Raw genomic sequence first — 25533 nt, forward strand, 5'->3', positions numbered from 1 at the left:
TCAATAAATGAATACCACATTTTTTATTTTTACTATTATGAAAAATAAACATAAACATAGACATGGTTAATATTTATGTAAACAAAAATTAGTAAATTACAAACGTTACCAAACAGCAACGAAATATGTATCTTAAAACAAAATGTATAAATAAATAAATAAAGTTCCAAAACATAAAATCATTGGCCGCACTCCGGCAGGGCTAACAAAGTGTACAGAATAAATAAAGGAAAATAATGCATCTTGTATGTTGCATATAAAAAGATGGCAGCAACTAATTTAATTGTTACCATATGACAGCATATCATAATTCACAAAGTCGGCCAAATTTTCCTCCCAATAAAATATTAAAATGCATTCAAATATGGAAGAACTGGTCTGCCAATCGTAGAGTAATTAATTAAATGGACAAGAAGGAAAAGAAAACAAGAAGGAAAAGCCTTACAGCAGTCCATGGTCCCAACAAAGAACAGACATTGCAGAGCTACTCTTCATCTCTAACCTTTTAGCGGTTCCAACACCTCCAAGCTCTGGAATCCCAATTACCTCTTCTTAAATTTAACCACGTCTTGGATGATATTTTTGCATCAGAAATTCCAACTTGTTGCTTGGACTTGAGAGGTAGTAAACATATTTAAGGCCCTCGGTAACTACGAAAGCAGAAACAGCCCTGAGGCTGATCAACAGGGATCATCCCTCCGCCCCTCGACGTGTCTATGGCCTCCAACATTGACACTGCCTCGTCCATCTCTGGCCGCTTGTCAGGATTAGCGTCCCAGCATCGCTTCATTACATTTGCAAGAGAGCTTGGGCAACATCGAGGAATCTCTGGCCTCAGATCCTGTGATGAGATTTATTTAAAATTTCAACGATGCAAAGCCGTGGTGTCTTAAAATAACTGTAATTTTAAAAGTTCAATGTTTCATATCTTTGTAGAAGCAAAAACAAGGTCAACATATGCAATGCACATTTCAAACATTTTTCTGTACCTGGCGGACAACAGCTGATGTCACTTCTGAGAAGCTGAGGTCAGGATATGGCATGTCACAGCAGTATATCTCCCAGAGGCAGATACCAAAACTATATACATCACATTTTCTGTTATACGGGTTTCCATTAAGAACCTGCGCCATTTTCCGATTCAAGATTATTAATTAGATAAATGGTAGGGAAGAGTTGAGAGGGAACTGCATATAAACTACGCATCATTAGCTGCCCCAGGGCTTAAAGCAGAAATAATCTTCTTCACAGAAAGGCTTCCATTCCAAATTATGGTATAACTTGACATAATCCAACATTTGTTTAATAATGTGTCTTAGCTTGAAGACAATTTGGTCAAAAACCACTTCCATCGACCAAATGGAGTTTGTCAAAAGTAAAGCTACTAGAGTTCTATTAAGAGCACAAAGCAATTGTCAATTGGTTTTACACCAAATTCCAATACACGCCACAGTCAATAACTACCCAACAGTAGCATGTGCTTCCTTCCAGGGCCTAATCAACAAAACCCCTCAGCACCACGAAATCAATTATTAGCTGGCACAAACAAGAGAGAGAGAGAGAGAGAGAGAGAGAGAGAGAGAGATCAATAAATGGTAAATCAAGTCCATACCTCAGGAGCCATGTAACCAAGGGTTCCAGTTTCACCAGTCATGTCATTAGGATTTGAAGCCTCAACACGAGCAACACCAAAGTCAGCTATTTTAACTGTACGTGTCTTGTCCAAAAGCATATTCTCTGTCTTCACATCTCTGTGGACAATCTTCTTGGAATGAAGATAGCTCAACCTGTAAAACATTGAGAGGAAAAAGAGTACCTTCAGTAAAGCACAAGTTGCAAATCATCTTAGGAATGCCGAACTCCACAAAACTCGTGAAAAATGAATTTGGTTTCAACAATTTGAAATACAAAATAAGATACAGATGGAGTTTGAGACTTTGACCCTCTTGCAAGATCAAGTGCTAGTTGAATGACTACTTTGAAAGCTAGTTTCCTTCTTCTGTTTTTGATAAGGAAAGATTTCAGTGCACCCCCAGGAAGATATTCAACAACAACACAACAAACATTTCTCGGCATGTCAACGTGACCAGTGTCTGTCTGTATGTTTAGCTCAGACGTACCCATTGTAGCCCCTATGAACTGAAAAAGCGATCCAGCATGAAAATGGTGAGGGCGTTTTCCAAGTGAATAAACAAAAAACATGCAAGTATTAGACCCATTTTGAAACATATATTACTGTGCCTGATGAACCTAGACACCCAAGTCAGTTTTCATAAATTTTCAATGTCCCCATGTCATTTACCTCGTGTCCTTTTAGGGATCACCTCCTTGTTGGTATTCTTGTTAGAAAGATTAAAACAAAAAGATACAAGGGGATTAAGGTTTGACCTTGAAAACTAAATACCAATTGTTTATAGTCTAGGAAACACATGCTCCAGCAGTGACTTCCTACATCACTGCTCCCTCCGTCCCATTTTGTGTGCTACTTGACAATGCATGTGTTTAAACATAAATGTAAAGAAGGGATAATATAAGAAGGTAATGTTAAAATTGTTTTTTTCTTTCCAAACCAAGACACATAAACAACAAGACTTCCAAAAAAACATTAAGACAGACACAAAATGGGACAGTGGGAGTACCAAACAACTATTGTTTCAATTCTCAACATGAAGTAGAGATAAGTTCATGAATATAGATCTTTCATGAATATCCCACATGGAATAGCAGATAAGTTCCAATAACCCTCATGCATCACCTTCTTGTAGTTTCATTCATAGTTGGATGGTAAAATCCAAAACTATGATTCTACCTTAAATTACAACCTTCAAGAAAAATTATTAGACTATACCCGCTAAGCGATAAAACCTAGATCAATCAACACCAACATCACTAACCACGAACTATATAAAAAATAAAAAATAAAACCCACCATCAAGCCTTATAATAACTAGTATTCTTAAAACTTGAATTCTTGACAAAGTGGAAACGAGCCATGGCATACATCATTCTTCCTTTCACCTTACATTTTTTGCCAAGTTTAAAATTTTCAATGTTACAACGATTCACCAAGTCATATTGGATATAATGTTTCTTACTCCTCCAAGAAACAAAATTTAGTGAAAATGTTATTGAAATATGAATTCAATAATATTGTGGTTTAGTCTATACTCTCTTGAGTCTGCTACAGCTCCAAAGAAGAATGAACAATATAAAAATAAGATAAAGAAATTTAGATAAAAATGGTACCTTTGTTACATTAGGATGATCGAGCTTGTGCCACACAGCAACTTCTTGCGTAAAAGCTGCTCTGAGTGACGCTATTTCTGCCTCTGTCCTGTGGCTCTCTTCCCCCCAGTCAAGAAGTTTAACTGAGCATGAAAAGAAAAATGGAACTTACTGTCAATGAAGTGTGCAGAAAAGATATTGTATTAACTTTAGATCATAGATAGAGATAGGAAAATGAAAGATGAAAAACTTTCATCAGATAGCTAGAGTAATCATCCACCAGATTAGTTATCGATAGGAATCCAATGGAAGATGAGTACAAAAAAATGAACCAGAAGCAAGGAAATGATTTTTAACTGAAGAAACATGTGAACCATTCGCCCATTCGCCTTTTTATTACCCATCATTTCAGATAGAAGCAACATGGTTTTGGTTCAATTTATCAACTTGGGTATTTACTTGGCATTGAATAGCTAGCCAGACCAAGTTGATTCGTAATCTCAAACCAGTAGCAAACTTTTTATCCACACAAAAATGTGACTGCTACATAAACAATCAACTGGGGCACATGAAAGCTCAAATAAAGAGAATCTCAACGCAACAAGATCATTATGGCTACTGCTGCAAACTGCAAACTCACTCAATCCCGTGACTCTCACAAATTGTAATGCCAAGGGTCACTTGAGACCAATCCCTGGCAATCAAAAGCAGGAATTCATCTTTCTTTTCTCTTCTTTTTTTTATATAGAAAAGAAAAATAAAACATTAACAAAAAATAAAAGACAAGCAAAATCAAATTATTAGAGAATTTTTTTTTTTTAAAAAAAAAAAGGAAAAGCAAAATATGAGGAACAATGCACGGTTAGGATGCTTATTAAAAAAATAAAAATGAAGAAATATAGGAAAGCCTCGCAGAGACTTGTCTCAGCTAAAACTCCTAATTGTTAAAAACTCATACTAATAAAATTACAAAACTTGTCAACTCTATCAAACATTTCAGCAACATCCCATTCTAAATCACGAATAGAATACACATGCAGACATAAATATATGTCGACTAAAGTATAACAATGCGGTACACATTGAAAACTGCCAATCAAAGAAAACCCCAAATCCATTACCAGACAGACTAATGGAGTAATCACCAGTCAATTCGAAAGAACAATGAGAAACACACAAAATGGGTATTCACAAAATGAGTTGACAGGAGGGAGAGAAAGAGAGAGAGAGAGAGAGAGAGAGACCTGCGATGTCTTGGCCATCGTAGACACCGCGATGAACGGTGCCGAAGGTGCCGCGAGCGAGGACGGTCTTGATGATGAGTTTGGAGGGATCGATCTCCCAGTCTTGCCTAGTGGAGATCTGCATCTGGTGGTGGTGGTGCTGTTGTTGTTGATCTTCTTGCTGGTCTTTCTTCTTCTTCTCCATGGTCCATGCTCTGCTCAGATGCCTCTGCAACTGCTCATCCAAGCTCTTCAGATCGATCTGATCTGCCCTCACAAATCCTTCATTCCCCTCCTTCATCTCTCGATGAGATGTATTTATATACAAAAATTTATGAATGATAGATTAAAGGGGGCAACAACGACCGAGACAGAGAGAGTAACTGCCGTTGTTGGAGTTTGCATCTATTTCTTCTTCCACAGTGCGTATTTCTTTCTATCTATCCACAGAAAACAAAAATGAAAACAGTGCGTATTTCTTTCTATCTATCCACAGAAAACAAAAATGAAAATGAAAATGCAAAGGTGGGTTCTTTAGGGTGTGTGGAGTTGGGTTGGGTTGGGTTGGGTTGGGTTTGCCTCTTCTTTTCCATCTCTGTGATTGTGTTGGTGTCTCTCTCCCCATCATCCATGTGTGCACATGGATCTCGACGTGTGTTTGTTTCTGACCCACCTTGGTCTCCCTCGTTTATTTACGCTCACTCCACTCGATCACAACTCTCTCTTCTCTCTCTCTCAGGAGGGTCCGTCAGTCAGTCAGACACAGGGATGAGTGTGTAATTCTGTTTAATACCAGACGAGTCACTCTCTAACTGACTTCCCCTTTACCACATAAATCCAAATGATATTCGAATGGAAATGGGAAGGCACAACGGTGACTCTTGTGTCTTAATTTAAGGTGTATTATGAATTTATTTTTATAATTTGAACCGTCTATTTTGTAAGATTTATTGAGTATTTTATAAGTATCAAAAATCATATTAATCGGATGCCAATAACTATATGATCGATAACTAAAAAAATAAACAATAAGTTTTTCTTTTAAGAAATAGTATAAAAAAATATACAATTCGATCATATAGTTATTGATATCTGATTAATATGATTTTTGATAGGCATGAAGTACTCAACAAACCCTACAAAATGAACGGTTCAAATCATAAAAATAAACCCATGATATACCTTAAATTAAGATACAATAATCACTAATGTACCTTTAGCACAACAATAACCTTATCCTTATTCGAATACAATTATGATAGAAAACCTCACAAATACCTGACCTCCACAACTTTGACTCTCATTGCAATCACTAATAATATGGAATCCACATACACATAAATAAACCCTACACACACATTCATGACCAAGATCAAATTAAGGATTATGAAACCCTCAAAAAAAAAGAATCCCAAACATTTCTGATTCGAATAATTTTCTTTTTCACACAAGAATCTAATGTACTGTAATTTTTTTTGAATAAAATGAAAAATATATTTTAATCAAAAAATTATTATAAGATTATTGCATCGTTTTCTCTATTTTTATACACATATTTTCATAAAAAATTAAAAAAATATTAAAATAATCAATTACTGAACTCTTAAATACCTCTAAAGCATTATTTTTAAATTTATTTTCAATAAACTACCTTTGATATTATCAAAGTTAATCAATTAAAATCTAATCTCCTGATAAATCTTTATAAATAAATTATATTGACCATAAAATATATAAGTTCTACAATTTAAATATAATTACGTTAAATTCCCTTAAAATTTTAATTCACGTAACATTTTGTTTCATTTTTATTAATAATTCCTTAATTACATAGATAAAAAAATAATATTGGTATTTCTTTTATATCAAAATTTACATATTTACTTAATTATTCTTGTATTTTCACACCACATTAATTCTAATCTCTTTAACTTTAATGAAAAAAATTAGCATAATTATATCAAAATTTTAAAATTATTTGCATTTTCTCTAAAACACAAAAAAGATTAATGTAATTTATCCAATAAATTTATAAGTGATTGTTGGTGCTAAAAATTAGATTTCTCCGTCGACAGAGGTACTAATAAGTTACAATGGATGACATGACACAGTGCTAGTATTCAAAGATGGATTTCTTCGTCGACAGAGGTGCTAACAAGGCATAAGGGATGACGTGGCGCAGGTGGCATGGAAAAAGCGTATAAGTGCTAACTGATGTGGCACAAACAAGTGCCAGGATAAAAGATAAAGAAAGATAAAGAGGAAACGTATCTTAAAGAGTTCAAATTCAAAAAACCACTCCGAGAGTAAAGAGATAAGCATGCAGAGAATCAGAGAATCTAGAAGGATCAAGATCAAGAACTTGATCAAAGCAGCAAGTATAAAAGAAGGCTGAAGGCAAAGAAAAAAGATATATCTTAATCATCAAACACTCGCAAAGAGTTTATCTAGAAGTAGTTTAACGTAATATTTTTAGGAGTAGAATAGTGATATCTTTCTCCAAATCCCCTTCCCTTCCCCCCCCCACTTCTCTTCTTTTCTTCTGTCGATTGCTGTATTTCTTTAATCTTTTGTTCTTACTTAAGTTCTTATAACTAGTGACAAGTAACAATTCATTCAAATTAATACATATTTTATATTGTTCTATTTTCTTCTTCATTCAATCACCTCTAGGAAAGTCCTTAATCGGTTTAAGACAAAAAAACTCAACTACAAAGCTTGGTTTTTATTGAAATCTATCGATCAATCACTATCAATTGAGCTTGACCTGAATTTTTATCAACAGTAAACTATTAAAATTCTTTAGCATTAAACTGACATAAGATTCTACAAGATCACCCGAATTGAGCAAGGATCCTCTAGAGTTTTTTTTTCCTAAAATTTTATAAAGTGGTGCATTGTGTGGTTGAAATTTAATGACAAGTCACATCAATTTTTCAACATTAAATCTCAACCACACAATACACCACTTTAGGAAATTTTAGAAAAAAAATACTCTAGAGGATCCTTGGTGGAATTAAATTGGTAATTGAGTGGACTTTCATGGGTTGATTTAACCCCATGACATAACCATAAATTAATATCAAACTCATCACAAATAACAAAAATTGACACATTACAAAAGGTACTTTAGATTTTGGTTGGTAGAAGCCCTTTACAATCACCCCAAATATATAATAGATATATTGGAGAGTTACTATATATGTCTTCAGAATATTTTATTAATTTTTTTTACTTTTTTTTTTTCTAATTTTTAAATATGATAAATTAGGGATAAAATATAGTGGTAAAATATACCCGATTATTATATAACCAAGAATATATGGATAGGATAGCCAAAAAGGCAAAAGCCAACTATCAGCACCAAGACAGTATCTAGGAAAGTTAATACATAATAATTACTCATTATTTAAGTTGTTTATTTGCATGGACTTTTGGTTTATAATATGCTTAACCACAGTGGCAGAGTCAAAAAATTAATTTAGAGGGATACTTACTAATTATAATAATTTTTATAAAATAATTTCACGTAAATTTTTTACGATTGATTTCAGGAAATATCAAAAAAAAATTATTTGTAACTAGTGTATCATGGATAATACAAAAAAAATATAGATATAAGCCATAAAATAAATTATATAATGATAAATTATTTTTTGATACAAAATTTGATTAAAAATTCTATATAATGGTAATACCACATCATTATTGGTATGTAACATCACCTACTAATGATAAATAAGCGCATAAAGAGTGAACCTCACATGTCAAATGTAACTAATAATCTAATAAATTTTATATCTTTATAGTGAGATTACTTATACTCGCATATCACTAATAATGACATCGTCGTTACATTCAAAAAATTTCATAGCTAATATAATTTATCTATAATAGTCTCTTCATTGACATTTCACTCTAATAATATTTTTATAATTTTTATTTAAAATTTTTTTTATGTTTGTAAAAAAAAAAAAAAAAAAAATCCGAGGGAGACACGTGACCCTGGTCAGATGCTCCCTCCGCCACTGCTTAACCATCTATGTCTATGTTTGGTCAACCATGATCACATTGAACAGCCAATCATAAAACGATACATCATCTCCCAGCCAATGAGATGCGTCCAGCTTGGCTCATTTGGACGCTTGCAAACCTCTTAATTTTTTTAACAACAATGATTCATCCTACTAAAAACATCACCACTAATAGCACTAATGCATTAAAAAAGTAAAAAAAAAAAAAAAAAAACAACTCCAAGACCAAAACATCACATCATTAATGACGGGACCCACTGTCACCTAATTAATGGGAGCACTAATTAGTACTCCCAAGCATTTTTCTTTTTTTAATTCACCTAATAATACATTTGACATAATAAAATTAATTGTAGATGATATGATTTCGTGACATCCAATCAACTTGGTTTGTTTTATTATAATATCTCATGTTGTTAGGGTATGAACACTCAGGAAGAACAATAATTGAAAAGAAAAATTAAATTAAACTCATTTTGGATGCCAATAAATTTTAGCGTAAATGACAATGTAATTTCAAAAACTCATTATTTCATAATTTGGAACGAATTGAAATAGGATAGTACTAATTCATGATCAACTATTCAAACTAAAATCACTTTTTCAAATTAAGATAGATTCTAATTCTCACTTTTTTCAAGATAATCTAATTTCACCAATGTTAAGAATAGATATTTAAAACACAGAATAAGTCATATTTAATTAGGTTTCATCCCAACCCTTCAATACTTTTTGTGTGAATTATTTTGTGATCCTAACAGTGCTCACTTAATATTCCAACTCAACCTAGAAAAAAGGAAAATTTGAGCTCTAATAAATTTCCTATTGAACCTTTTTCGCTAAATAAGGTTCTTAAAATATTCAAATACTTAATGGAATTACTTCAAGAACTAAATTTCTAGTAACGGGATTCTCATTTCCCATCACAATTCCAGGCTTCCAAACATAGTCTTTAAACAAGGAAGGGCAAGAGTTCATGATTAGAGTAAATGTTTGCTCTTTGATTGCATTGAAGAATAATACTATATACATTAATTGGTATATGATATGATATAATTTTTAAGATTTTGAATCTTTTTAATTTGTATAATGGATGAGATCATAATTTTAAAATGACAATATTTTAACTATGTTGATATATTAATTAATATATCAATTGATGCATTTTAAGATATAAAATAAAGGATTCTAATTGTTTTTGCGATAATTGGGAGTTTCAATTATACATGATTGCACTCACACTACAATACAAAAAAGAAAAATTTTAACATGTACACTCAAAGAGGTGTATCATATGCATCTCTAATTATGCTATTTTTTTTTATTTAATTATAATCAATTTTTTTCTTTAATTATGATACTATTTTAGTTATGATTCACGAATTTTTTAGTTATACCTCATGTTGTATCTGGTTATCAAATTTTTTTATTTTTTTAATTATGACTCAAAAAATATGAAATTATATATATATTGAGAGGGTAATTTTTGGGAAAATTGGGCCGAGCTTCGAGTTGGGTTTTGAGGCCCAAAGCGCAGAGGACTAGGTAAAAAGGCCGTACTGAATACTCCGGCCTAGAGGGCAAGGTTACTCCGGCCTTGGGGAGACAAAGTTACTTCGGCCCAAGGAGGTGAGTTTATTCCGGCTCAAGAAGAGATAGTTGCTTCGGCCCAAGGAAGAGTAATTCTACTCCGGTCCAGAGACAACTCGGAGTAGGGTCTTAGAGTTAGTCCGGTCGCAGTATGCTCTGGGAAGACCGGCTTCGGAGTTAGTCCGGTCATGACATACTCTGGCTAGGTCAGTCAGAACTTGCTACTTGGAAGTTTGATCTAAACGCACCAAGGTTGAACAAGGGCAGCCGAAGTAATGAGTTAGTAGAGAAGACCGAGCTAAGGATAGTTCGGCCTTCTATATGGCTCAGCATAGCCAGTGTTATTTCGGTCATGTGGTAGTTCGGCCATGGAGAAAACCATCCCACTTGGTTTAAGCAGTGGGGGAGGGTGTAAAAGGATAAGCATTATCATTGGGAGTATGAATCCTAGGAGGACTCTGCATGGAGAAATACAAGTCCTACCAGGATTGTGCCACGGGAAACTTATAAAAGCCTACAAGCATCACCTTGGAGGAGGTAATTGAACACAATCTTTCTGAGAACTTAGAGCTTTATCTATTTGTCAAGTTTTCTGACTTAGGCATCGGAGCGGTTTCCGGCACACACCCGCCGGCTAGCTCACGTTTGTGTTTTCAGGGGACAAAGCGACGTCGTACGGAGAAGCGTGGACTTGGTCAACAGGATTATACGAGGAGAATTATTTCCTCCCCGTACAATTGGCGCCGTCTGTGGGAAGAACAGACAAGAACAAAAACCTCTTGACTAAGCTTCTCCTTTTCTCATTCAATGGCACACATTGAAGACTTGCCGCAGTCCGCCGTCGACGGACTAACTCCAGAAGGGGGCGCAAGGCGTGAAGGATTACCTGCCATCCCTCCCATGGCGGACTTGGAGCCCCAACAACATAATTCTAGGAGGAGTGGCAGGGGAAGGCGGAATGGCAGCCCTCGTCACTCTCAAAGTCCCGACAGGCAAAGGAGGAGGATTGATCCTCAAGCCCTGGAAGATCGCGTAAAGGAACAGGATGAACTAATTCGAAGGATGGCGGCGGACATGGAGGCTTTAAAACGCCAGATGAAGACTAAAGATGTGGCGACAGGAGAGGGGCGCAAGCATAAGACGCCCCCTCGCCACTCAGAGAATCGTAGTAGGAATACTACGCCCTCCCAAGGAGAGAGCAGAAGCCTCAGGACAGGCGACACTCACTCCTTATCTTCAAGAACTCGTCACTCCAGGTCTGAGAGGACGAGATCCGAAAGATCATACACTGAAGGAAGCACGTATTGGCCTTCACATTCACACCAAACCAGATCCAGACAAACCGAGCTACCCAGGTCATCCGACTTACGAACTGTGCTAGAAGAAAAAGCACGATGCAAGGAGGATGCCAGGGCAAGAGATCCACACCGAGTTTCGGCCATACAACGGTTGGCTCCTCGGACGCATGGAAGCGTCGAGGTTGGAATGCCAATACCGCGACCGGCCTACGAACCAGCAGACAAGGCATTAGCAAGACTACAGACTTCGCCGTTTGTCCCAGCGATCGAAAACGCACCCCTACCATCAGGCTTCCTTCAGCCGAAGTTCAATACATATGAAGGGAAGACGGATCCGTATTCTCACCTAAGCCACTTTCGCCAAGTCATGGCTGTGTACAGGCGAAACGAGGCCCTAATGTGCATACTCTTCCCATCAAGTCTGGGCGACTTAGGCTTGACTTGGTTCGAAAAGCTCCCAGAGGGCAGCATAGCCTCCTGGGCCCAATTGGCAGAAGCGTTCGTAACAAGGTTTCGGACAAATACTAAGACACCGGTGGAGATAGACCAGTTACTCTCCATCGACATGGGTGAAAAAGAGACCCTCAGATCTTACAACAGTCGCTACTGGGAGACATTCAACCAGATTGGAGACTGCCCCACCAATCTGGCCATTGCGCAATATAAAAGAGGCCTACCAGTAGGGAATCGACTACGGGACTCGATCACCATGACACCACCCCTCACCATGGAGGCCCTGATGGAAAGAGTGCATCAGCACATCAGGGTAGAAGAGGATGGCGCGCGTGCTAAAGCAAAATCAAGTACGACCGCGGCACCAGAAAAGAAAACCCCTGCCAAGGTCAACACGGTTGACCGAAATAACAAGAACGGACGTGGCAGACGTGATAACGGAGAAGACCCAGACAAAAGATGGTTGAGAATTCGCACTGCCATAACAACGGTGTTCAAAAAACCAATATATCGGATTCTGAGCGAAATCAAAGATGAGCCTTTTGTCAAGTGGCCAGCCAAGCTTGGGGAAGCTCAGAAGAATTACGACGACAGATCACGGTGCACCTTCCACAAAGAAAAGGGGCACCGAACTGAGAATTGCACGCCACTAAGACAGCATTTAGAAGAATTGGTGGCAGCAGGCCACTTGGACGAATACATTGAAGGGGGAGCGCAACCGGCCCCCCAAGATCATAATGACCAACCCAACAGAATGCCAAACGATGCACCACCACAAGGCATTATCAATGTAATTCATGGAGTTTTTGAACCTGAGCGCGTATGCGAGCTTAGAGGTTCGATCAAGAAGGCTGAGCACTTTAGGGAAGTATTAAGTGCCCAACCCGCCATCAAGAAGGGGAGGACAGAGGCAACAAACGTCATGTCCTTTTCGGATAAGGACTTGGAACGAATTTACTGCCCCCATAATGATGCCCTGGTTGTCACTCTCCGAGTCAAGGATTTTGACGTCAAGCGGATTCTGATTGACCAGGGTAGTTCATGTGAGATCATGTATTACGACACATTTAAACAACTAAAGCTGCAAGATAAAGACTTGGCACCCGCAGTTTCTCCCCTGATTGGATTCAACTCCATGCCAGAGTGGCCTGTCGGCAAAATAATCCTTCCAGTCAGAGCGGGAAGTGTATCAAAACAGGTGGAGTTCTGGGTATTGAAGGTCCCCTCCACCTACAACATCATCCTGGGCAGAACATGGCTGCATGCCATGCATTCGGTAGCGTCATCATACCATCAGGTAATGCGGTTCCCCAATGACGCCGGTATAATTGAAGAAGTCTATGGCGATCAGATCATGTCAAAACAGTGCTTCGCCACAGCGAATGGAAGCCGAGCTGCCAAAGGATACGTTCATTCGGTGGAAGAGCCAGAAAGTAATGAACTATTCGCTGACGTCGGCAAAGAGGCTGATCAAAAAGCAGTGGAAGACTTGGTGGAGGTAAAAATAGATGAGAAGAACCCGGATAAGTTCTTTTTGCTTGGATCATCGTTGTCTAGCGCTGAGAGATTAGAGGTCATGGAATTCTTGACCTCCAATATCGAAGTGTTTGCCTGGACACCTTACGACATGCCAGGCATTGATCCAAACTTCATCAGTCACCAACTCAATGTCCACCCATCCGCCAGACCAGTCATTCAACGCACACGCAGATCGGCACTCCACCACGCCGAAATAGTGGCAGAAGAGGTAGGCAACCTGCTGGAAGCAGGAGCGATAAGAGAAGTGCACTACCCAAGATGGATCTCCAACACCGTCGTAGTGCCAAAAAAGAATGGTAAATGGCGTGTCTGCGTCAACTACAAAACGGTCAACAAGGCGTGCCCAAAAGATAGTTTCCCTCTACCAAGGATAGATCAACTGGTGGACCTAACGGCAGGGCATAACCGTCTCAGCTTCCTGGATGCATACAGAGGCTACCACCAGATCGCCATGCATGAACCAGACTAGGAGGTCACATCCTTCACAACACCAAGGGGGTTATATTGCTACAAGGTCATGCCCTTTGGCCTAAAGAACGCAGGGGCGACATTCCAAAGGATGGTCACCAAGATGTTTGAACCATTGTTAGGCAGAACAATGGAGGCTTACATCGACGACATGGTGGTCAAAAGCAAGGATAAGAATGACCATCTGAAAGATTTGGGCGAGATGTTCCAGATCCTGAAGAAACACAAGTTGCGCCTCAACGCATCCAAATGCGCATTCGGAGTTGGATCTGGCAAATTCTTGGGCTTCCTGGTGACCAACCGAGGTATAGAAGCAGACCCCTCTCAGATCAAAGCAATCCAGGAGTTGGAGAGACCAAACTCAGTCAAAGAAGTGCAGCATCTCACTGGTATGGCGGCTGCGCTAAACCGGTTCATAAGCAGGTCGTCAGACAGACTACGACCATTCTTCCAAGCTTTAAAAGCCAAGTTTGAGTGGGATGAAGAATGCGACCGAGCTCTGGAAAGCTTGAAGGAGTACATGTCTTCCCCACCACTACTTGTAACTCCAGTTCCTGGTGAAGAACTCTTTTTATACCTGGCAGTTTCTCAGCACGCAGTTAGCGCAGTGTTGGTTCGTGCAGAAGGAATACAACACCTGCCCATCTTTTATGTAAGCAAGACATTGTTGGGAGCCGAAACAAGGTACTTGCCCTTAGAGAAGCTAGCATTAGCGTTAATGATGGCATCCAGAAAGTTGGCGCATTACTTTCACGCCCACACCATAGTCGTCCTCACAGCCTTTCCATTAAAAGCTCTGTTTGAAAGGGCGAACTTCAGTGGGCGAATTTTGAAATGGGCAGTAGAGTTGGGACAATTCGACATCAAGTTCCAACCCAAGACCGCAATAAAAGCTCAATCTTTGGCAGACTTCGTCGCAGAGTTTACTCCTAGAAGTCATCATATCTGCCCAGTCGACCTGACTGACTCAACCAAACTAGGGACGGAAGTTGACGCCGGAATAGCGCAACCCCTAGTGGAAGGTAGTCCATCAACCGAACTAGGGACGGAAGTTGACGCCGGAATAGCGCAACCCCTAGTGGAAGGTAGTCCATCAAGCACAAAGGCAGACCATACTAAGGACAACAAGGAGGAGCCAAACAAAGGCTCACCAGCAGTTCAAACAGAGGACGAAGGGCAGACAGCCAACCTGGACTTTGAAGAAAACACCCTTCTTGACCTCACGACATCATCTGATCCTTCCACTTGCTGGAAACTATTCGTTGGAGAGATGTGGAAGCTCTTTGTGGATGGAGCATCCAACCGACATGGTGCAGGGCTTGGCGTAGTCCTCATCTCTCCAGACGGCCTGGTTATAGAGCAAGCAATCAACCTTGGCTTCCCAGCATCCAACAACGAAGCAGAGTATGAGGCGCTTCTCGCAGGACTCAAGTCGGCACACTTCATGAAAGCAACCGAATTAATGGTGTACAGTGACTCACTGCTGGTGGTAAACCAAATTTCTGGCGAATACGAAGCAAAGGATGACAGAATGGCCAAGTACCAAGAGCTAGTCAGAACGGAGATCAAGAAGTTTGATGTGGTAAGGATAGAACAAATTGGCAGGGAGGAAAACAGCCGAGCGGACGAGCTAGCAGGCCTTGCCTCAATGGCAGATACATCAATCCCTCATCCATTACTCGTCGACTTCTTACCAAAACCAAGCATAGAAGACCCCGAAGCAGAAGAAGTGTATTGCGCAGAATTAGGGCCCTCTTGGATGGATCCCATCATCCTGTTCCTAAAAGACGGCATCCTACCAGAAGAGAAAAAAGAAACCAACAGAATAAGGGCGAAGTCGCAGCGGTTTTGGCTATCTCCATCTTTGGCATTATATAAGAAGTCATTCTCTGGGCCTTACCTCAAGTGCGTTCATCCCAGCAAAGTAGAAGCATTCCTGTTCGAAATACATGAAGGGGTATGTGGAAGTCACCAAGGGGGAAGGTCGCTCGCTTACAGGGCTATTTCACAAGGATATTGGTGGCCATATATGCAAGCAGACTCAGAGAAATATGTGAAGAAGTGTGAAAAATGCCAGAAATTCGCGCACCAAATACATCAACCAGCAAGAGAACTCCTACCTTTAACTAGCCCATGGCCTTTCGCAATGTGGGGCTTAGACATAGTAGGACCACTTCCAACAGCACCCGGAGGCAGAAAATTCTTTCTCGCAGCAACAGACTACTTCACAAAATGGGTGGAAGCAGAAGCATTGGCATCAATCAAAGAAAAAGATGTGAAGAAGTTCGTTTGGCAAAATATTATCACTCGGTTTGGCATACCAAAAGCACTGATCTCAGACAATGGAACTCAGTTCGACGGCAGAATCTTCAGAAGCTTTTGTGAAGAATACAAGATAGAGTTCTACAATTCCACACCGGCGTATCCTCAAGCAAATGGGCAGGCTGAAGCATCAAATAAAGTCGTCTTGGATGGACTAAAGAAAAGGCTAGAGAAAGCAAAAGGCAAGTGGGCGGATGAACTTCCTCATGTTTTATGGGCTTACCGCACCACACCTCGGCGATCAACTGGAGAAACACCATTTTCCTTAGCCTATGGCATGGAAGCAGTGATCCCACTAGAAGTTGGCCTTCCCACAATTCGAAGCGAAAATTTTGATCCAGACTTAAATAGAGAAGCCATAGCCTTAGAACTCAACCTTGCAGAAGAAAGAAGAGAAAGAGCGTTGGTCCACATCGCCGCATACCAACGAGAGTTAATCAAAAAATACAGCAAAAAGGTTCATCCAAGACAATTCAAAATTGGCGATTGGGTATTGCGCAAAGTAATGGGAAACACCTTGGTCCCAGGAGACGGCAAGTTAGGCCCAAATTGGGAAGGTCCTTATAAGGTGGTTGGGTTAGCCGGCAAAGGGGCATACCACCTAGAAGACAAGGATGGCAAGGCAATCCCTAGGCCATGGAATACGGCCAATCTCAAGATATTTTACTTTTAGCTTTTCTCTTTCAAACATTATGTAATTCTCTCTTCCTTCAATAAAATGAGATTCTTTTTAGCACAGATTACTCTTTGTACAAGTTAGCTTTCAAGACTTAAGTATATTACAAGCATTCCATTCTAAGTTAGCCGGAAAAACAAACTTAGAGGTTGGCTGGATTAAACCAACACCCTTCCTAAGCCCAGAATAAGGATCCAGGCTGCAGGACATTTGGTCGGAATAACCAAATACTAGAAGTTAGCTGGAAAAACTAACTTCAATAGTTGGCTGGAATAAACCAACACTTGTTACTCTTCAGCCGAAGTAAGTGTAAGGCTGAAGAGTGGTTGGCTGGAATAAACCAACTCTTGTTACTCTTCAGCCGAAGTAAGTGTAAGGCTGAAGAGTGGTTGGCTGGAATAAACCAACACTTGTTACTCTTCAGCCGAAGTAAGTGCAAGGCTGAAGAGTGGTTGGCTGGAATAAACCAACACTTGTTACTCTTCAGCCGAAGTAAGTACAAGGCTGAAGAGTGGTTGGCTGGAATAAACCAACTCTTGTTACTCTTCAGCCGAAGTAAGTGCAAGGCTGAAGAGTGGTTGGCTGGAATAAACCAACACTTGTTACTCTTCAGCCGAAGTAAGTGCAAGGCTGAAGAGTGGTTGGCTGGAATAAACCAACACTTGTTACTCTTCAGCCGAAGTAAGTGCAAGGCTGAAGAGTGGTTGGCTGGAATAAACCAACTCTTGTTACTCTTTAGCCGAAGTAAGTGCAAGGCTGAAGAGTGGTTGGCTGGAATAAACCAACACTTGTTACTCTTCAGCCGAAGTAAGTGTAAGGCTGAAGAGTGGTTGGCTGGAATAAACCAACACTTGTTACTCTTCAGCCGAAGTAAGTGTAAGGCTGAAGGGTGGTTGGCTGGATAAACCAACTCTTGTTACTCTTCAGCCGAAGTGAGTGTAAGGCTGAAGAGTGGTTGGCTGGAGTAAACCAACACTTAATACTCCTCAGCCGAAGTAATTATGTCGGCTAAGGAGTGGTTGGCTGGTAAGTATAGTTTAACCAACCAAAAACCGAAATAACACTTGGAGTAATAGAAGACATGACAAATGCAAGCATACACACAATAACCAGAATAAGAGAAGTAAAATTTTCATTCGAAAGAGAAGTCATTACAAGGGGGCTTAGTTCGGTTACAAGGAAAAGAGTACAAAATTAAGAGAAAAGTTCATCTATTTCGGCGTCGAAGGCAGCATCGGCGTCCACCCGAAGACCGGTTTCGGGCGCAACAACATTTTCAGAAGGAAGAATGGGTTCGGCTGGAGCCACGGTTTCACTTGGTTGATCAAGAGTAAGATCTTCCACCATGGGCTCCGACCGAACTACCTGATCTGCATTCACAGCCGAAGTATCCTCAGGGGCAGAGTCTTCATCAGAGTCTTCATCATCTGAGCCCTCAAGGAACTGCTGTTGCATGGCCGTGGCATATTCCATCAGGGAGTTCGGTATAAAATAGGCTGGAGGGTTGAAAACCTCGGTCTGAGGATCATGACCGAGCTTCTCAACGGCTCCCCTCCAGCCGCACTTAAAGAAAAGCTCCTTGGCAGCATGGCATTGTTGGGCGTAAGCATCCTCTGCCCTCTTGTAACCTTGTTTCTCAGCCTCCTTCGCCTTCTCCTTCATTTCGGCGTCTTTCTTTCTTTCGAGCTTTAACAACTCGCGCAAGTACTTGTCCTTCAGAACTATGGCAGTCTTTTGTTTTTCAGCTTCGGCCGAGCTAACCATTCCGGTCAGTCGGCCGACCTCACCTCGGAGTTCGGCCAGTTCCTTTCTAGCTTCTTCTAGTTCGGCCGATTTCGCCTCTGCCTCGGCCGCCGCTTGCCTTGTCACTTTCCTCAGCTCCAGTACTCTCCTGTGGGTGATTTGGTTCTTTTGAATGGCCTGACAAAGCAACTTCCTTTTAGCCGAAGAAACAGTTGAAAATAAAAAGAGGAAAAAATAGAAATTCGACCGAAGTTACTAACCAGAATCATCGATTTAGTCGCAGACCGAATGGACTTCAGCTCGGTGGTTAATTGTTTTTGGTGATGCTCCATGTCTCTGGGCAGACACACGCTCTTGGCCAGGTTGATGGCCAACAGGTGGTCCTTCTCAGCAACGACCGAGTCTGTGTCTAGAATGTCTCGGTCGTTGAAGGTTAATTTCGGTGCCCAGCAGCCGATGGTTCGGTCGGAAGACTCCGGAAGGGGGCTCGGTGGTAAGCTCGGCTGAATAGGAGTTTCTTCATCAATCAAAACTCGTTCGGGTTCGGAAGTTCGGGCACGTTTGGTTCGGCGGGAAGAGGATGGCTGTTGGGAAGGAAGGGCGACAACAGCAGGCTGCGGTTGGCTGGGAGGCGCCACTTCGGGCCTAGCTGTTTCGGTAAGAAGGGCCCTGACTCTGCTCCTTTTCGCCATCTCTTCTTCTGCGGTTAGAGGGACAAGTCTTATCTCGGGCAAAGTTGGGTCCGGCTCCGGTGCCTCTTCAAGAAGGAAGTCAGTCACCCTTGCTTTTCGGCGACCGCTGTAGCGATAGGTCGGCTCAAAATTTAGAAGCTTGGCCCAATCTCTTTCTTTAATCCGAAATGCGGCTCGCAAGACTCCGAGGTTGGGATAGCTATATAAGGAATGGAGATGGGCGAAATCTGCAAAAAAGAGAGAAGTGTTAGTTCGGCTAATAGACTAAACAACCGAGATAACACACAAAGCAGAAGACCGAAGTAAAATTACCAGGCTCTCCCATTTTCCAATTTATAGGTCGGCCAGGAATTTGAGCTTGAAAATCCTCAAAGTTCCCAGAGACCCAAAAGAAATCATCATCGTTAAGATCTTTGTCCGGAGTGTGCTTGATTATCTTCTCTCGGCGGCGGCGAATTCTAAGGTAGTAGACCCACCCAGCATTCTTTGAGCCGATAGAGTATTGATGAAAGATCTCGGCTAGACCAAGATTCAGTCCGGTTTGGTGGTTTAATGCGGCTATCCCCATTATAATACGGTATGTATTGGTGGATAGTTGGGTGGGACATAACCTAGTCTGTCTAAGAAATTCGCAGATTAGCGGTTGGACAGGAAACCGTAGTCCGGTTTCTATTATGGATTGAAGGGTAAAGGGCACGAAGCCTTCATTGTTCCAGGGGGTAGCATCTTTTTCGGCCAACGCCAGATGGACATCATCAGGAATCTGGTAATCTTGCCTAAATTCGGCCAGGCCACCAGGGGTTTCGACTAAATATCTATACTTACCCATTTATTGTATAATTTATGAATAAATTATTTCGGTACAAAAACTAGGCTCAGTAGCTCGGTTGAGCACACGCAGGAGTGCCTGGGCAACCTAAGTCTGCAAAGTAGAAAACAAAGGGGTTAAGCACAGATCGTTGGACCGCGCTACAAATTATAAGCAAGATATACAAATCCTACTTCGGTTTAGTGGGCTGGTTCTACCTCGGCTCATCAGAAGGTTTCTTAGCTCGGTTTTGAGCAGTTTAGACCGGTTTAACGTCTGGGGGCAGCTTTCTGAGTTTGGTCTAAAAAACTAAGAAAGCTGGTTTAGTCCCAAGGCCTAAATCGGTTGCGGTGTGAGGAGAGTTACTCCGGCTGAGCCCCTAGGGGCGGCTTTCTGAGTTCGGTTTCAGAACTAAGAAAGCCGGCTTGGCCCCAAGGTCTTACCTCGGTTGGAGACCGAAGTACCTAGTTCGGTATGTGCAAGCTTATTCGGTAATCTTATCTTGGCTAGAGTGGTTCAGGATAAACTACTGACATTCCTACAAGTTCTAGCTCGGTTATTGACTACAGAAATCTACATATTAGGGGCAAACAGAATCCTAGTTCGGTCGCAATGTGATTTTGGATCTAAGGCTTGTTTTTCTACATAACAGTTCATACACATACAAGTTCTACTGGTTTCTTCATAGAAAGTACAAAAGCAGAGCAGATAAATGGAGAAAGATGTTTACAAAAAACATACAAGGCATGGAAAGTAAAATACAAAAAACATAGAGAGCAAGATGATTAGATTTTCTTACCAGAAAAGAGAGAAAGGAGACTGGAGTCGGAAACGGTGGCAGCAAGAACACAAGCTTAAGTATGGAAGTAGAGGCACAAAAAGAAGATGAAGACAGAGAGAGAAGGTAGATGCAGGTAAATGATTCACAAGAGTAAAAAGGTTGTTTTGTGAAAAAAGGGAGAGAAAAAGGCGGCAAAAAGAAGCGGGAACAGTACAAAAATTCTGAAGGGCGGCATGACAGTTGGTCACAGCTTATCAGAGTTTGCCACGTGTCACTGGAATGGGAAGCGTTACAGTCGCTGTGATTGAAGAGACGTTTTGACCGGACATAGTGATACCCGAGGTAAACTTAGTTCGGCTGGAAAGGCTAAAAGGGTTTTTTAGCTCGGCTGAAAAAGCGTAACAAACTCTAGCTCGGCCAGAAGGCTGGTAATCCCAATCATGTTGCACAGATGGAATTAAGGGGCAATTGAGAGGGTAATTTTTGGGAAAATTGGGCCGAGCTTCGAGTTGGGTTTTGAGGCCCAAAGCGCAGAGGACTAGGTAAAAAGGCCGTACTGAATACTCCGGCCTAGAGGGCAAGGTTACTCCGGCCTTGGGGAGACAAAGTTACTTCGGCCCAAGGAGGTGAGTTTATTCCGGCTCAAGAAGAGATAGTTGCTTCGGCCCAAGGAAGAGTAATTCTACTCCGGTCCAGAGACAACTCGGAGTAGGGTCTTAGAGTTAGTCCGGTCGCAGTATGCTCTGGGAAGACCGGCTTCGGAGTTAGTCCGGTCATGACATACTCTGGCTAGGTCAGTCAGAACTTGCTACTTGGAAGTTTGATCTAAACGCACCAAGGTTGAACAAGGGCAGCCGAAGTAATGAGTTAGTAGAGAAGACCGAGCTAAGGATAGTTCGGCCTTCTATATGGCTCAGCATAGCCAGTGTTATTTCGGTAATGTGGTAGTTCGGCCATGGAGAAAACCATCCCACTTGGTTTAAGCAGTGGGGGAGGGTGTAAAAGGATAAGCATTATCCTTGGGAGTATGAATCCTAGGAGGACTCTGCATGGAGAAATACAAGTCCTACCAGGATTGTGCCACGGGAAACTTATAAAAGCCTACAAGCATCACCTTGGAGGAGGTAATTGAACACAATCTTTCTGAGAACTTAGAGCTTTGTCTATTTGTCAAGTTTTCTGACTTAGGCATCGGAGCGGTTTCCGGCACACACCCGCCGGCTAGCTCACGTTTGTGTTTTCAGGGGACAAAGCGACGTCGTACGGAGAAGCGTGGACTTGGTCAACAGGATTATACGAGGAGAATTATTTCTTCCCCGTACATATATATATATATATATATATATTTTAATTATAAGATGTATATGATATACACGTTATAAAGGGTGTGTATGATAATGTTTTCCAAAAAGGAAAAAAAAACAAGAAGATAAAAACATACATACACGTAGACATGTGATGGGAATATTAATAATAGAACAAAGGCATTATGGTCTGATACAGGGAAGGCTGGATTTAGACACACTTTGAGCTAAGCAAATGCAATGCAACTAGTACTAACATTGAAAGAGAGATTTATGACTAGGATTGGGCCGTGGTAATGGCTAGGCAGATTTGGGCCGAACACAGTTGGGCTGTGGTAGCATGGGTCTGCCCAGAAAGGTTTTGCTCAGTTAAGGCAAGGCATGGTTGAACCGACCTACTTGGCTTCAGGGTGCAGAGACCGGTCGAGTGATGGTTCGGCCGAGATGTCAGCTGCCTCACTGGGTTCCACGGTTCATGGGTTAGCTCGACAGGAAGGCCGACGGCTAACCAGCATGAGCTGTCCCGAGCTTGGCCATGCCGGAATGCAGCCGAGCTCGGTCGTCATTGAGCTTGGCGAGCAGAGCGCTCTGGCTAGCAACACAACACGGTCTTTGGCAGCCGAGATGATGCAGCCCGGCTGCCGAGCTCCTAGTAGTGTGGGCTGGCAGCTTGGTTAGGTGATGTTCAGCTAGATTTGCGCTGACAGATGGGATAGCAGCACCACGTGTCGAGAGACTAATGGGAGTAGATTTGGGGCGCAGAAGGTATATAAGCGAGTCTACGCCCCCCATTCTGAGGAGATGAACATTTGGTGAAATTTACACAAAACATTTAATCCTGTCTCTCTCTCTCTCTCTATCCCTGTGTGTGTCTAACTTGATCGTCGGAGGGGTATTCCAGCCACGCATCGCCGGGTAGCTCACCGCCGTTGTGCTCGTAGGTCGATCGGACAGGCAGGAGCTTGGAAGGTTTGCCGGAATATTTGTTCCCCGTACAATTGGCGCCATCTGTGGGAACTTGACAGACAAAACCTTGTCTTCCAGGCTCATCTAATTGTCGTCCATGGCGAACAACGACGAGATTCCGTTGTCTGCCATTGACGGAGTTACCCTGGAGTCAGGCAGACGGAGAGAAGGACATCCCGCCATCCTTCCTATGGCGGACCTGGAGACTTCTGCGGGAGGACATTCAAGAGACGCGCGGGATAAGCACGGAAGAAGCTTTGGTCATTCATGGAGTCCAGACGGTCACCAGCGGCGGAGAGAATCGCATGCCAGACAACTGGAAAACAAGCTAAAGGACCAAGACACCGTCATCCGGCGAATGGCGGTGGAGATGGAGGATCTTAAGTGGCATGTCAAGGGGAAGGGTGCAGCTGGAGTGGGAGACCACAATGAGCGCACCTAACCCCGCCATTCAGGCAGTTAGAGCCAGCGGCATACTCCGTCCATCTCAATCACCAGAAGTTACAAGGTTGGAGATTCTGACACGCACGTAGAGAAGTCCAGCGTACAAGACAGCACCTATCAACCCTCACGTCCGGCGACGACGTTGAGGTATTCTTATTCCGCTTGATCAGAGGATTTGCGGGTAGTCTTGAAGGAACGGGCTCGCCGATGGGAGGCTCAGAGAGTGCCGGCATTCCAGCGGCTATCCAATGGGGTTCACGCCAGTGAAGAGGTCGGAATGCCTCCTCCCCGCCTCGTTGTGCCTCTCCTTTCAGACACAGACTTAGCGAGGCTGAGCGCCACTCCTTTCTCCCTGGAGATAGAAACAACACCGCTTCCAACAGGCTTCCACCAGCCAAAGTTCATGCTCTACGACGGAAAACTGATCCATATATGCATGTAAGCCACTTTCGACAGGTCATGGCCGGACATAGGCGAAATGACGCTCTTATGTGCCTTATCTTCCCGTCAAGTTTGGGCGAGCTGGGCTTGAAATGGTTTGAGAGGTTGTCGGAGGGAAGCATCGAAGGGTGGCAACAATTAGCGGAAGCCTTTGTGACGCGCTTCAAAACCAACACTAAGACACCGAAGGAAGTTGACCACCTTCTCAGTGTCAAGATGGAGCCGAGCGACACGCTCAAGGCATACAACTCCAGATATTGGGAAACCTTCAACGAGATCTTGGACTGCCCGGTCAACCTTGCAATCACGCAGTATAAGCGTGGTCTCCCGATCGGACATAGACTGCGGGACTCACTTACTATGCACCAACCGATATCCGTGGGCCAATTAATGCAGTGCATCAACGAGCACATCCGAGTAGAAGATGATGTGGCAACATCTACCGCAAAGGTAGCTCCGGTAGCAATAGACAAGAGGTCGGCTGGCAAGGTGCACGCGGCTGGACAAGAGACTAACCGTTCAAATGATCGCGCCGAGAAATCTGTCCAAGGTTCAAATCGTCGAAACCGGGGTAAGGGTCGACGGAATGACCGAGATGAATACCCCCGCGACGACGTAGCTGATACAAACAGAAGGTTGAAGGCCAGGACAGGCATTACCACAGTTTTTAAGATTCCAATTTATCACATACTTAGTGAAATCCGTGACGAGGATTATGTCCGGTTTCCTGCTAAATTGGGCGACGGACAGAAGGGTTTCAATCCACGGTACCGTTGCACATTTCACCGGGAGCGCGGCCACCGGACAGAGGACTGTTTGCCTTTGAGGCAACACTTGGAAGAGCTAGTAGCAGCCGGACACCTGGACCTTTACATTGGCAGGGGCGTGAAGGCAAATCAAGCCCCTGTTGATCCGCGTGCATCGGGTGACTTGGAGGCGCCCCCTCAAGGAGTGATTAATGTCATCCATGACATAGTGGAACCAGTGCGTGTGTGTGAACTCCGAGGTATGATCAAGAAGGCTAAGCACATAAGGAAAGTTTTGTCAGTTCAGCCCGCGATCAAAAGGGGCAAGACCGAAGAAAAAGACGTGATCAGTTTCTCCACAAGGGACCAAGAGCGCATTCAGACGCCGCACAACGACGCCTTAGTGGACACACTCTGCGTCAAAGAATTCGATGTCAAGCGCATCTTGACCGATCAGGGAAGCTCGGTCGAGATCATGTATTACGACGCATTCAAACAGCTCAAGCTCCGGGATACAGACTTGGCTCCAGCAACTTCGCCACTGGTTGGTTTCAACTCGCAACCGGAGTTGCCTTTGGGAAAAATTTTCCTTCCGGTCAAAGCGGGATCTGTGGTCAAGCAAGTGGAGTTCTGGGTGTTATAGGTGTCATCTACTTATAACCTGATCCTTGGAAGGGGATGGCTTCACGCTATGCAAGCCGTAGCGTCGACCTTCCATCAGGTGATGAGTTTCCCCTCGGCTACGGGGGCAGTTGAGGAGATTTGGAGCGATCAAGTCAT

At 42.2% G+C, this 25533-nt stretch overlaps 1 protein-coding gene across 1 annotated transcript; it reads right to left on the reverse strand.

Annotated features, from left to right (window-relative positions):
- Window positions 1-126: 126 nt before the first annotated feature.
- LOC114275739 (serine/threonine-protein kinase 52) lies at window positions 127-5304 on the reverse strand. The gene is made up of 6 exons (XM_082900245.1): window positions 4470-5304; window positions 3247-3368; window positions 1943-2139; window positions 1613-1787; window positions 990-1124; window positions 127-841 (listed from the first exon to the last, which is right to left on the reverse strand). The coding sequence occupies exons 1-6, from the start codon at window positions 4747-4749 to the stop codon at window positions 635-637; spliced, it is 1116 nt and encodes a 371-aa protein (XP_082756371.1). The 5' UTR covers window positions 4750-5304; the 3' UTR covers window positions 127-634.
- Window positions 5305-25533: the final 20229 nt, after the last annotated feature.

Source organism: Camellia sinensis, chromosome 1 (assembly GCF_055761805.1).
Source record: "Camellia sinensis isolate YWXY chromosome 1, ASM5576180v1, whole genome shotgun sequence".
Classification (NCBI taxonomy): domain Eukaryota; kingdom Viridiplantae; phylum Streptophyta; class Magnoliopsida; order Ericales; family Theaceae; genus Camellia; species Camellia sinensis.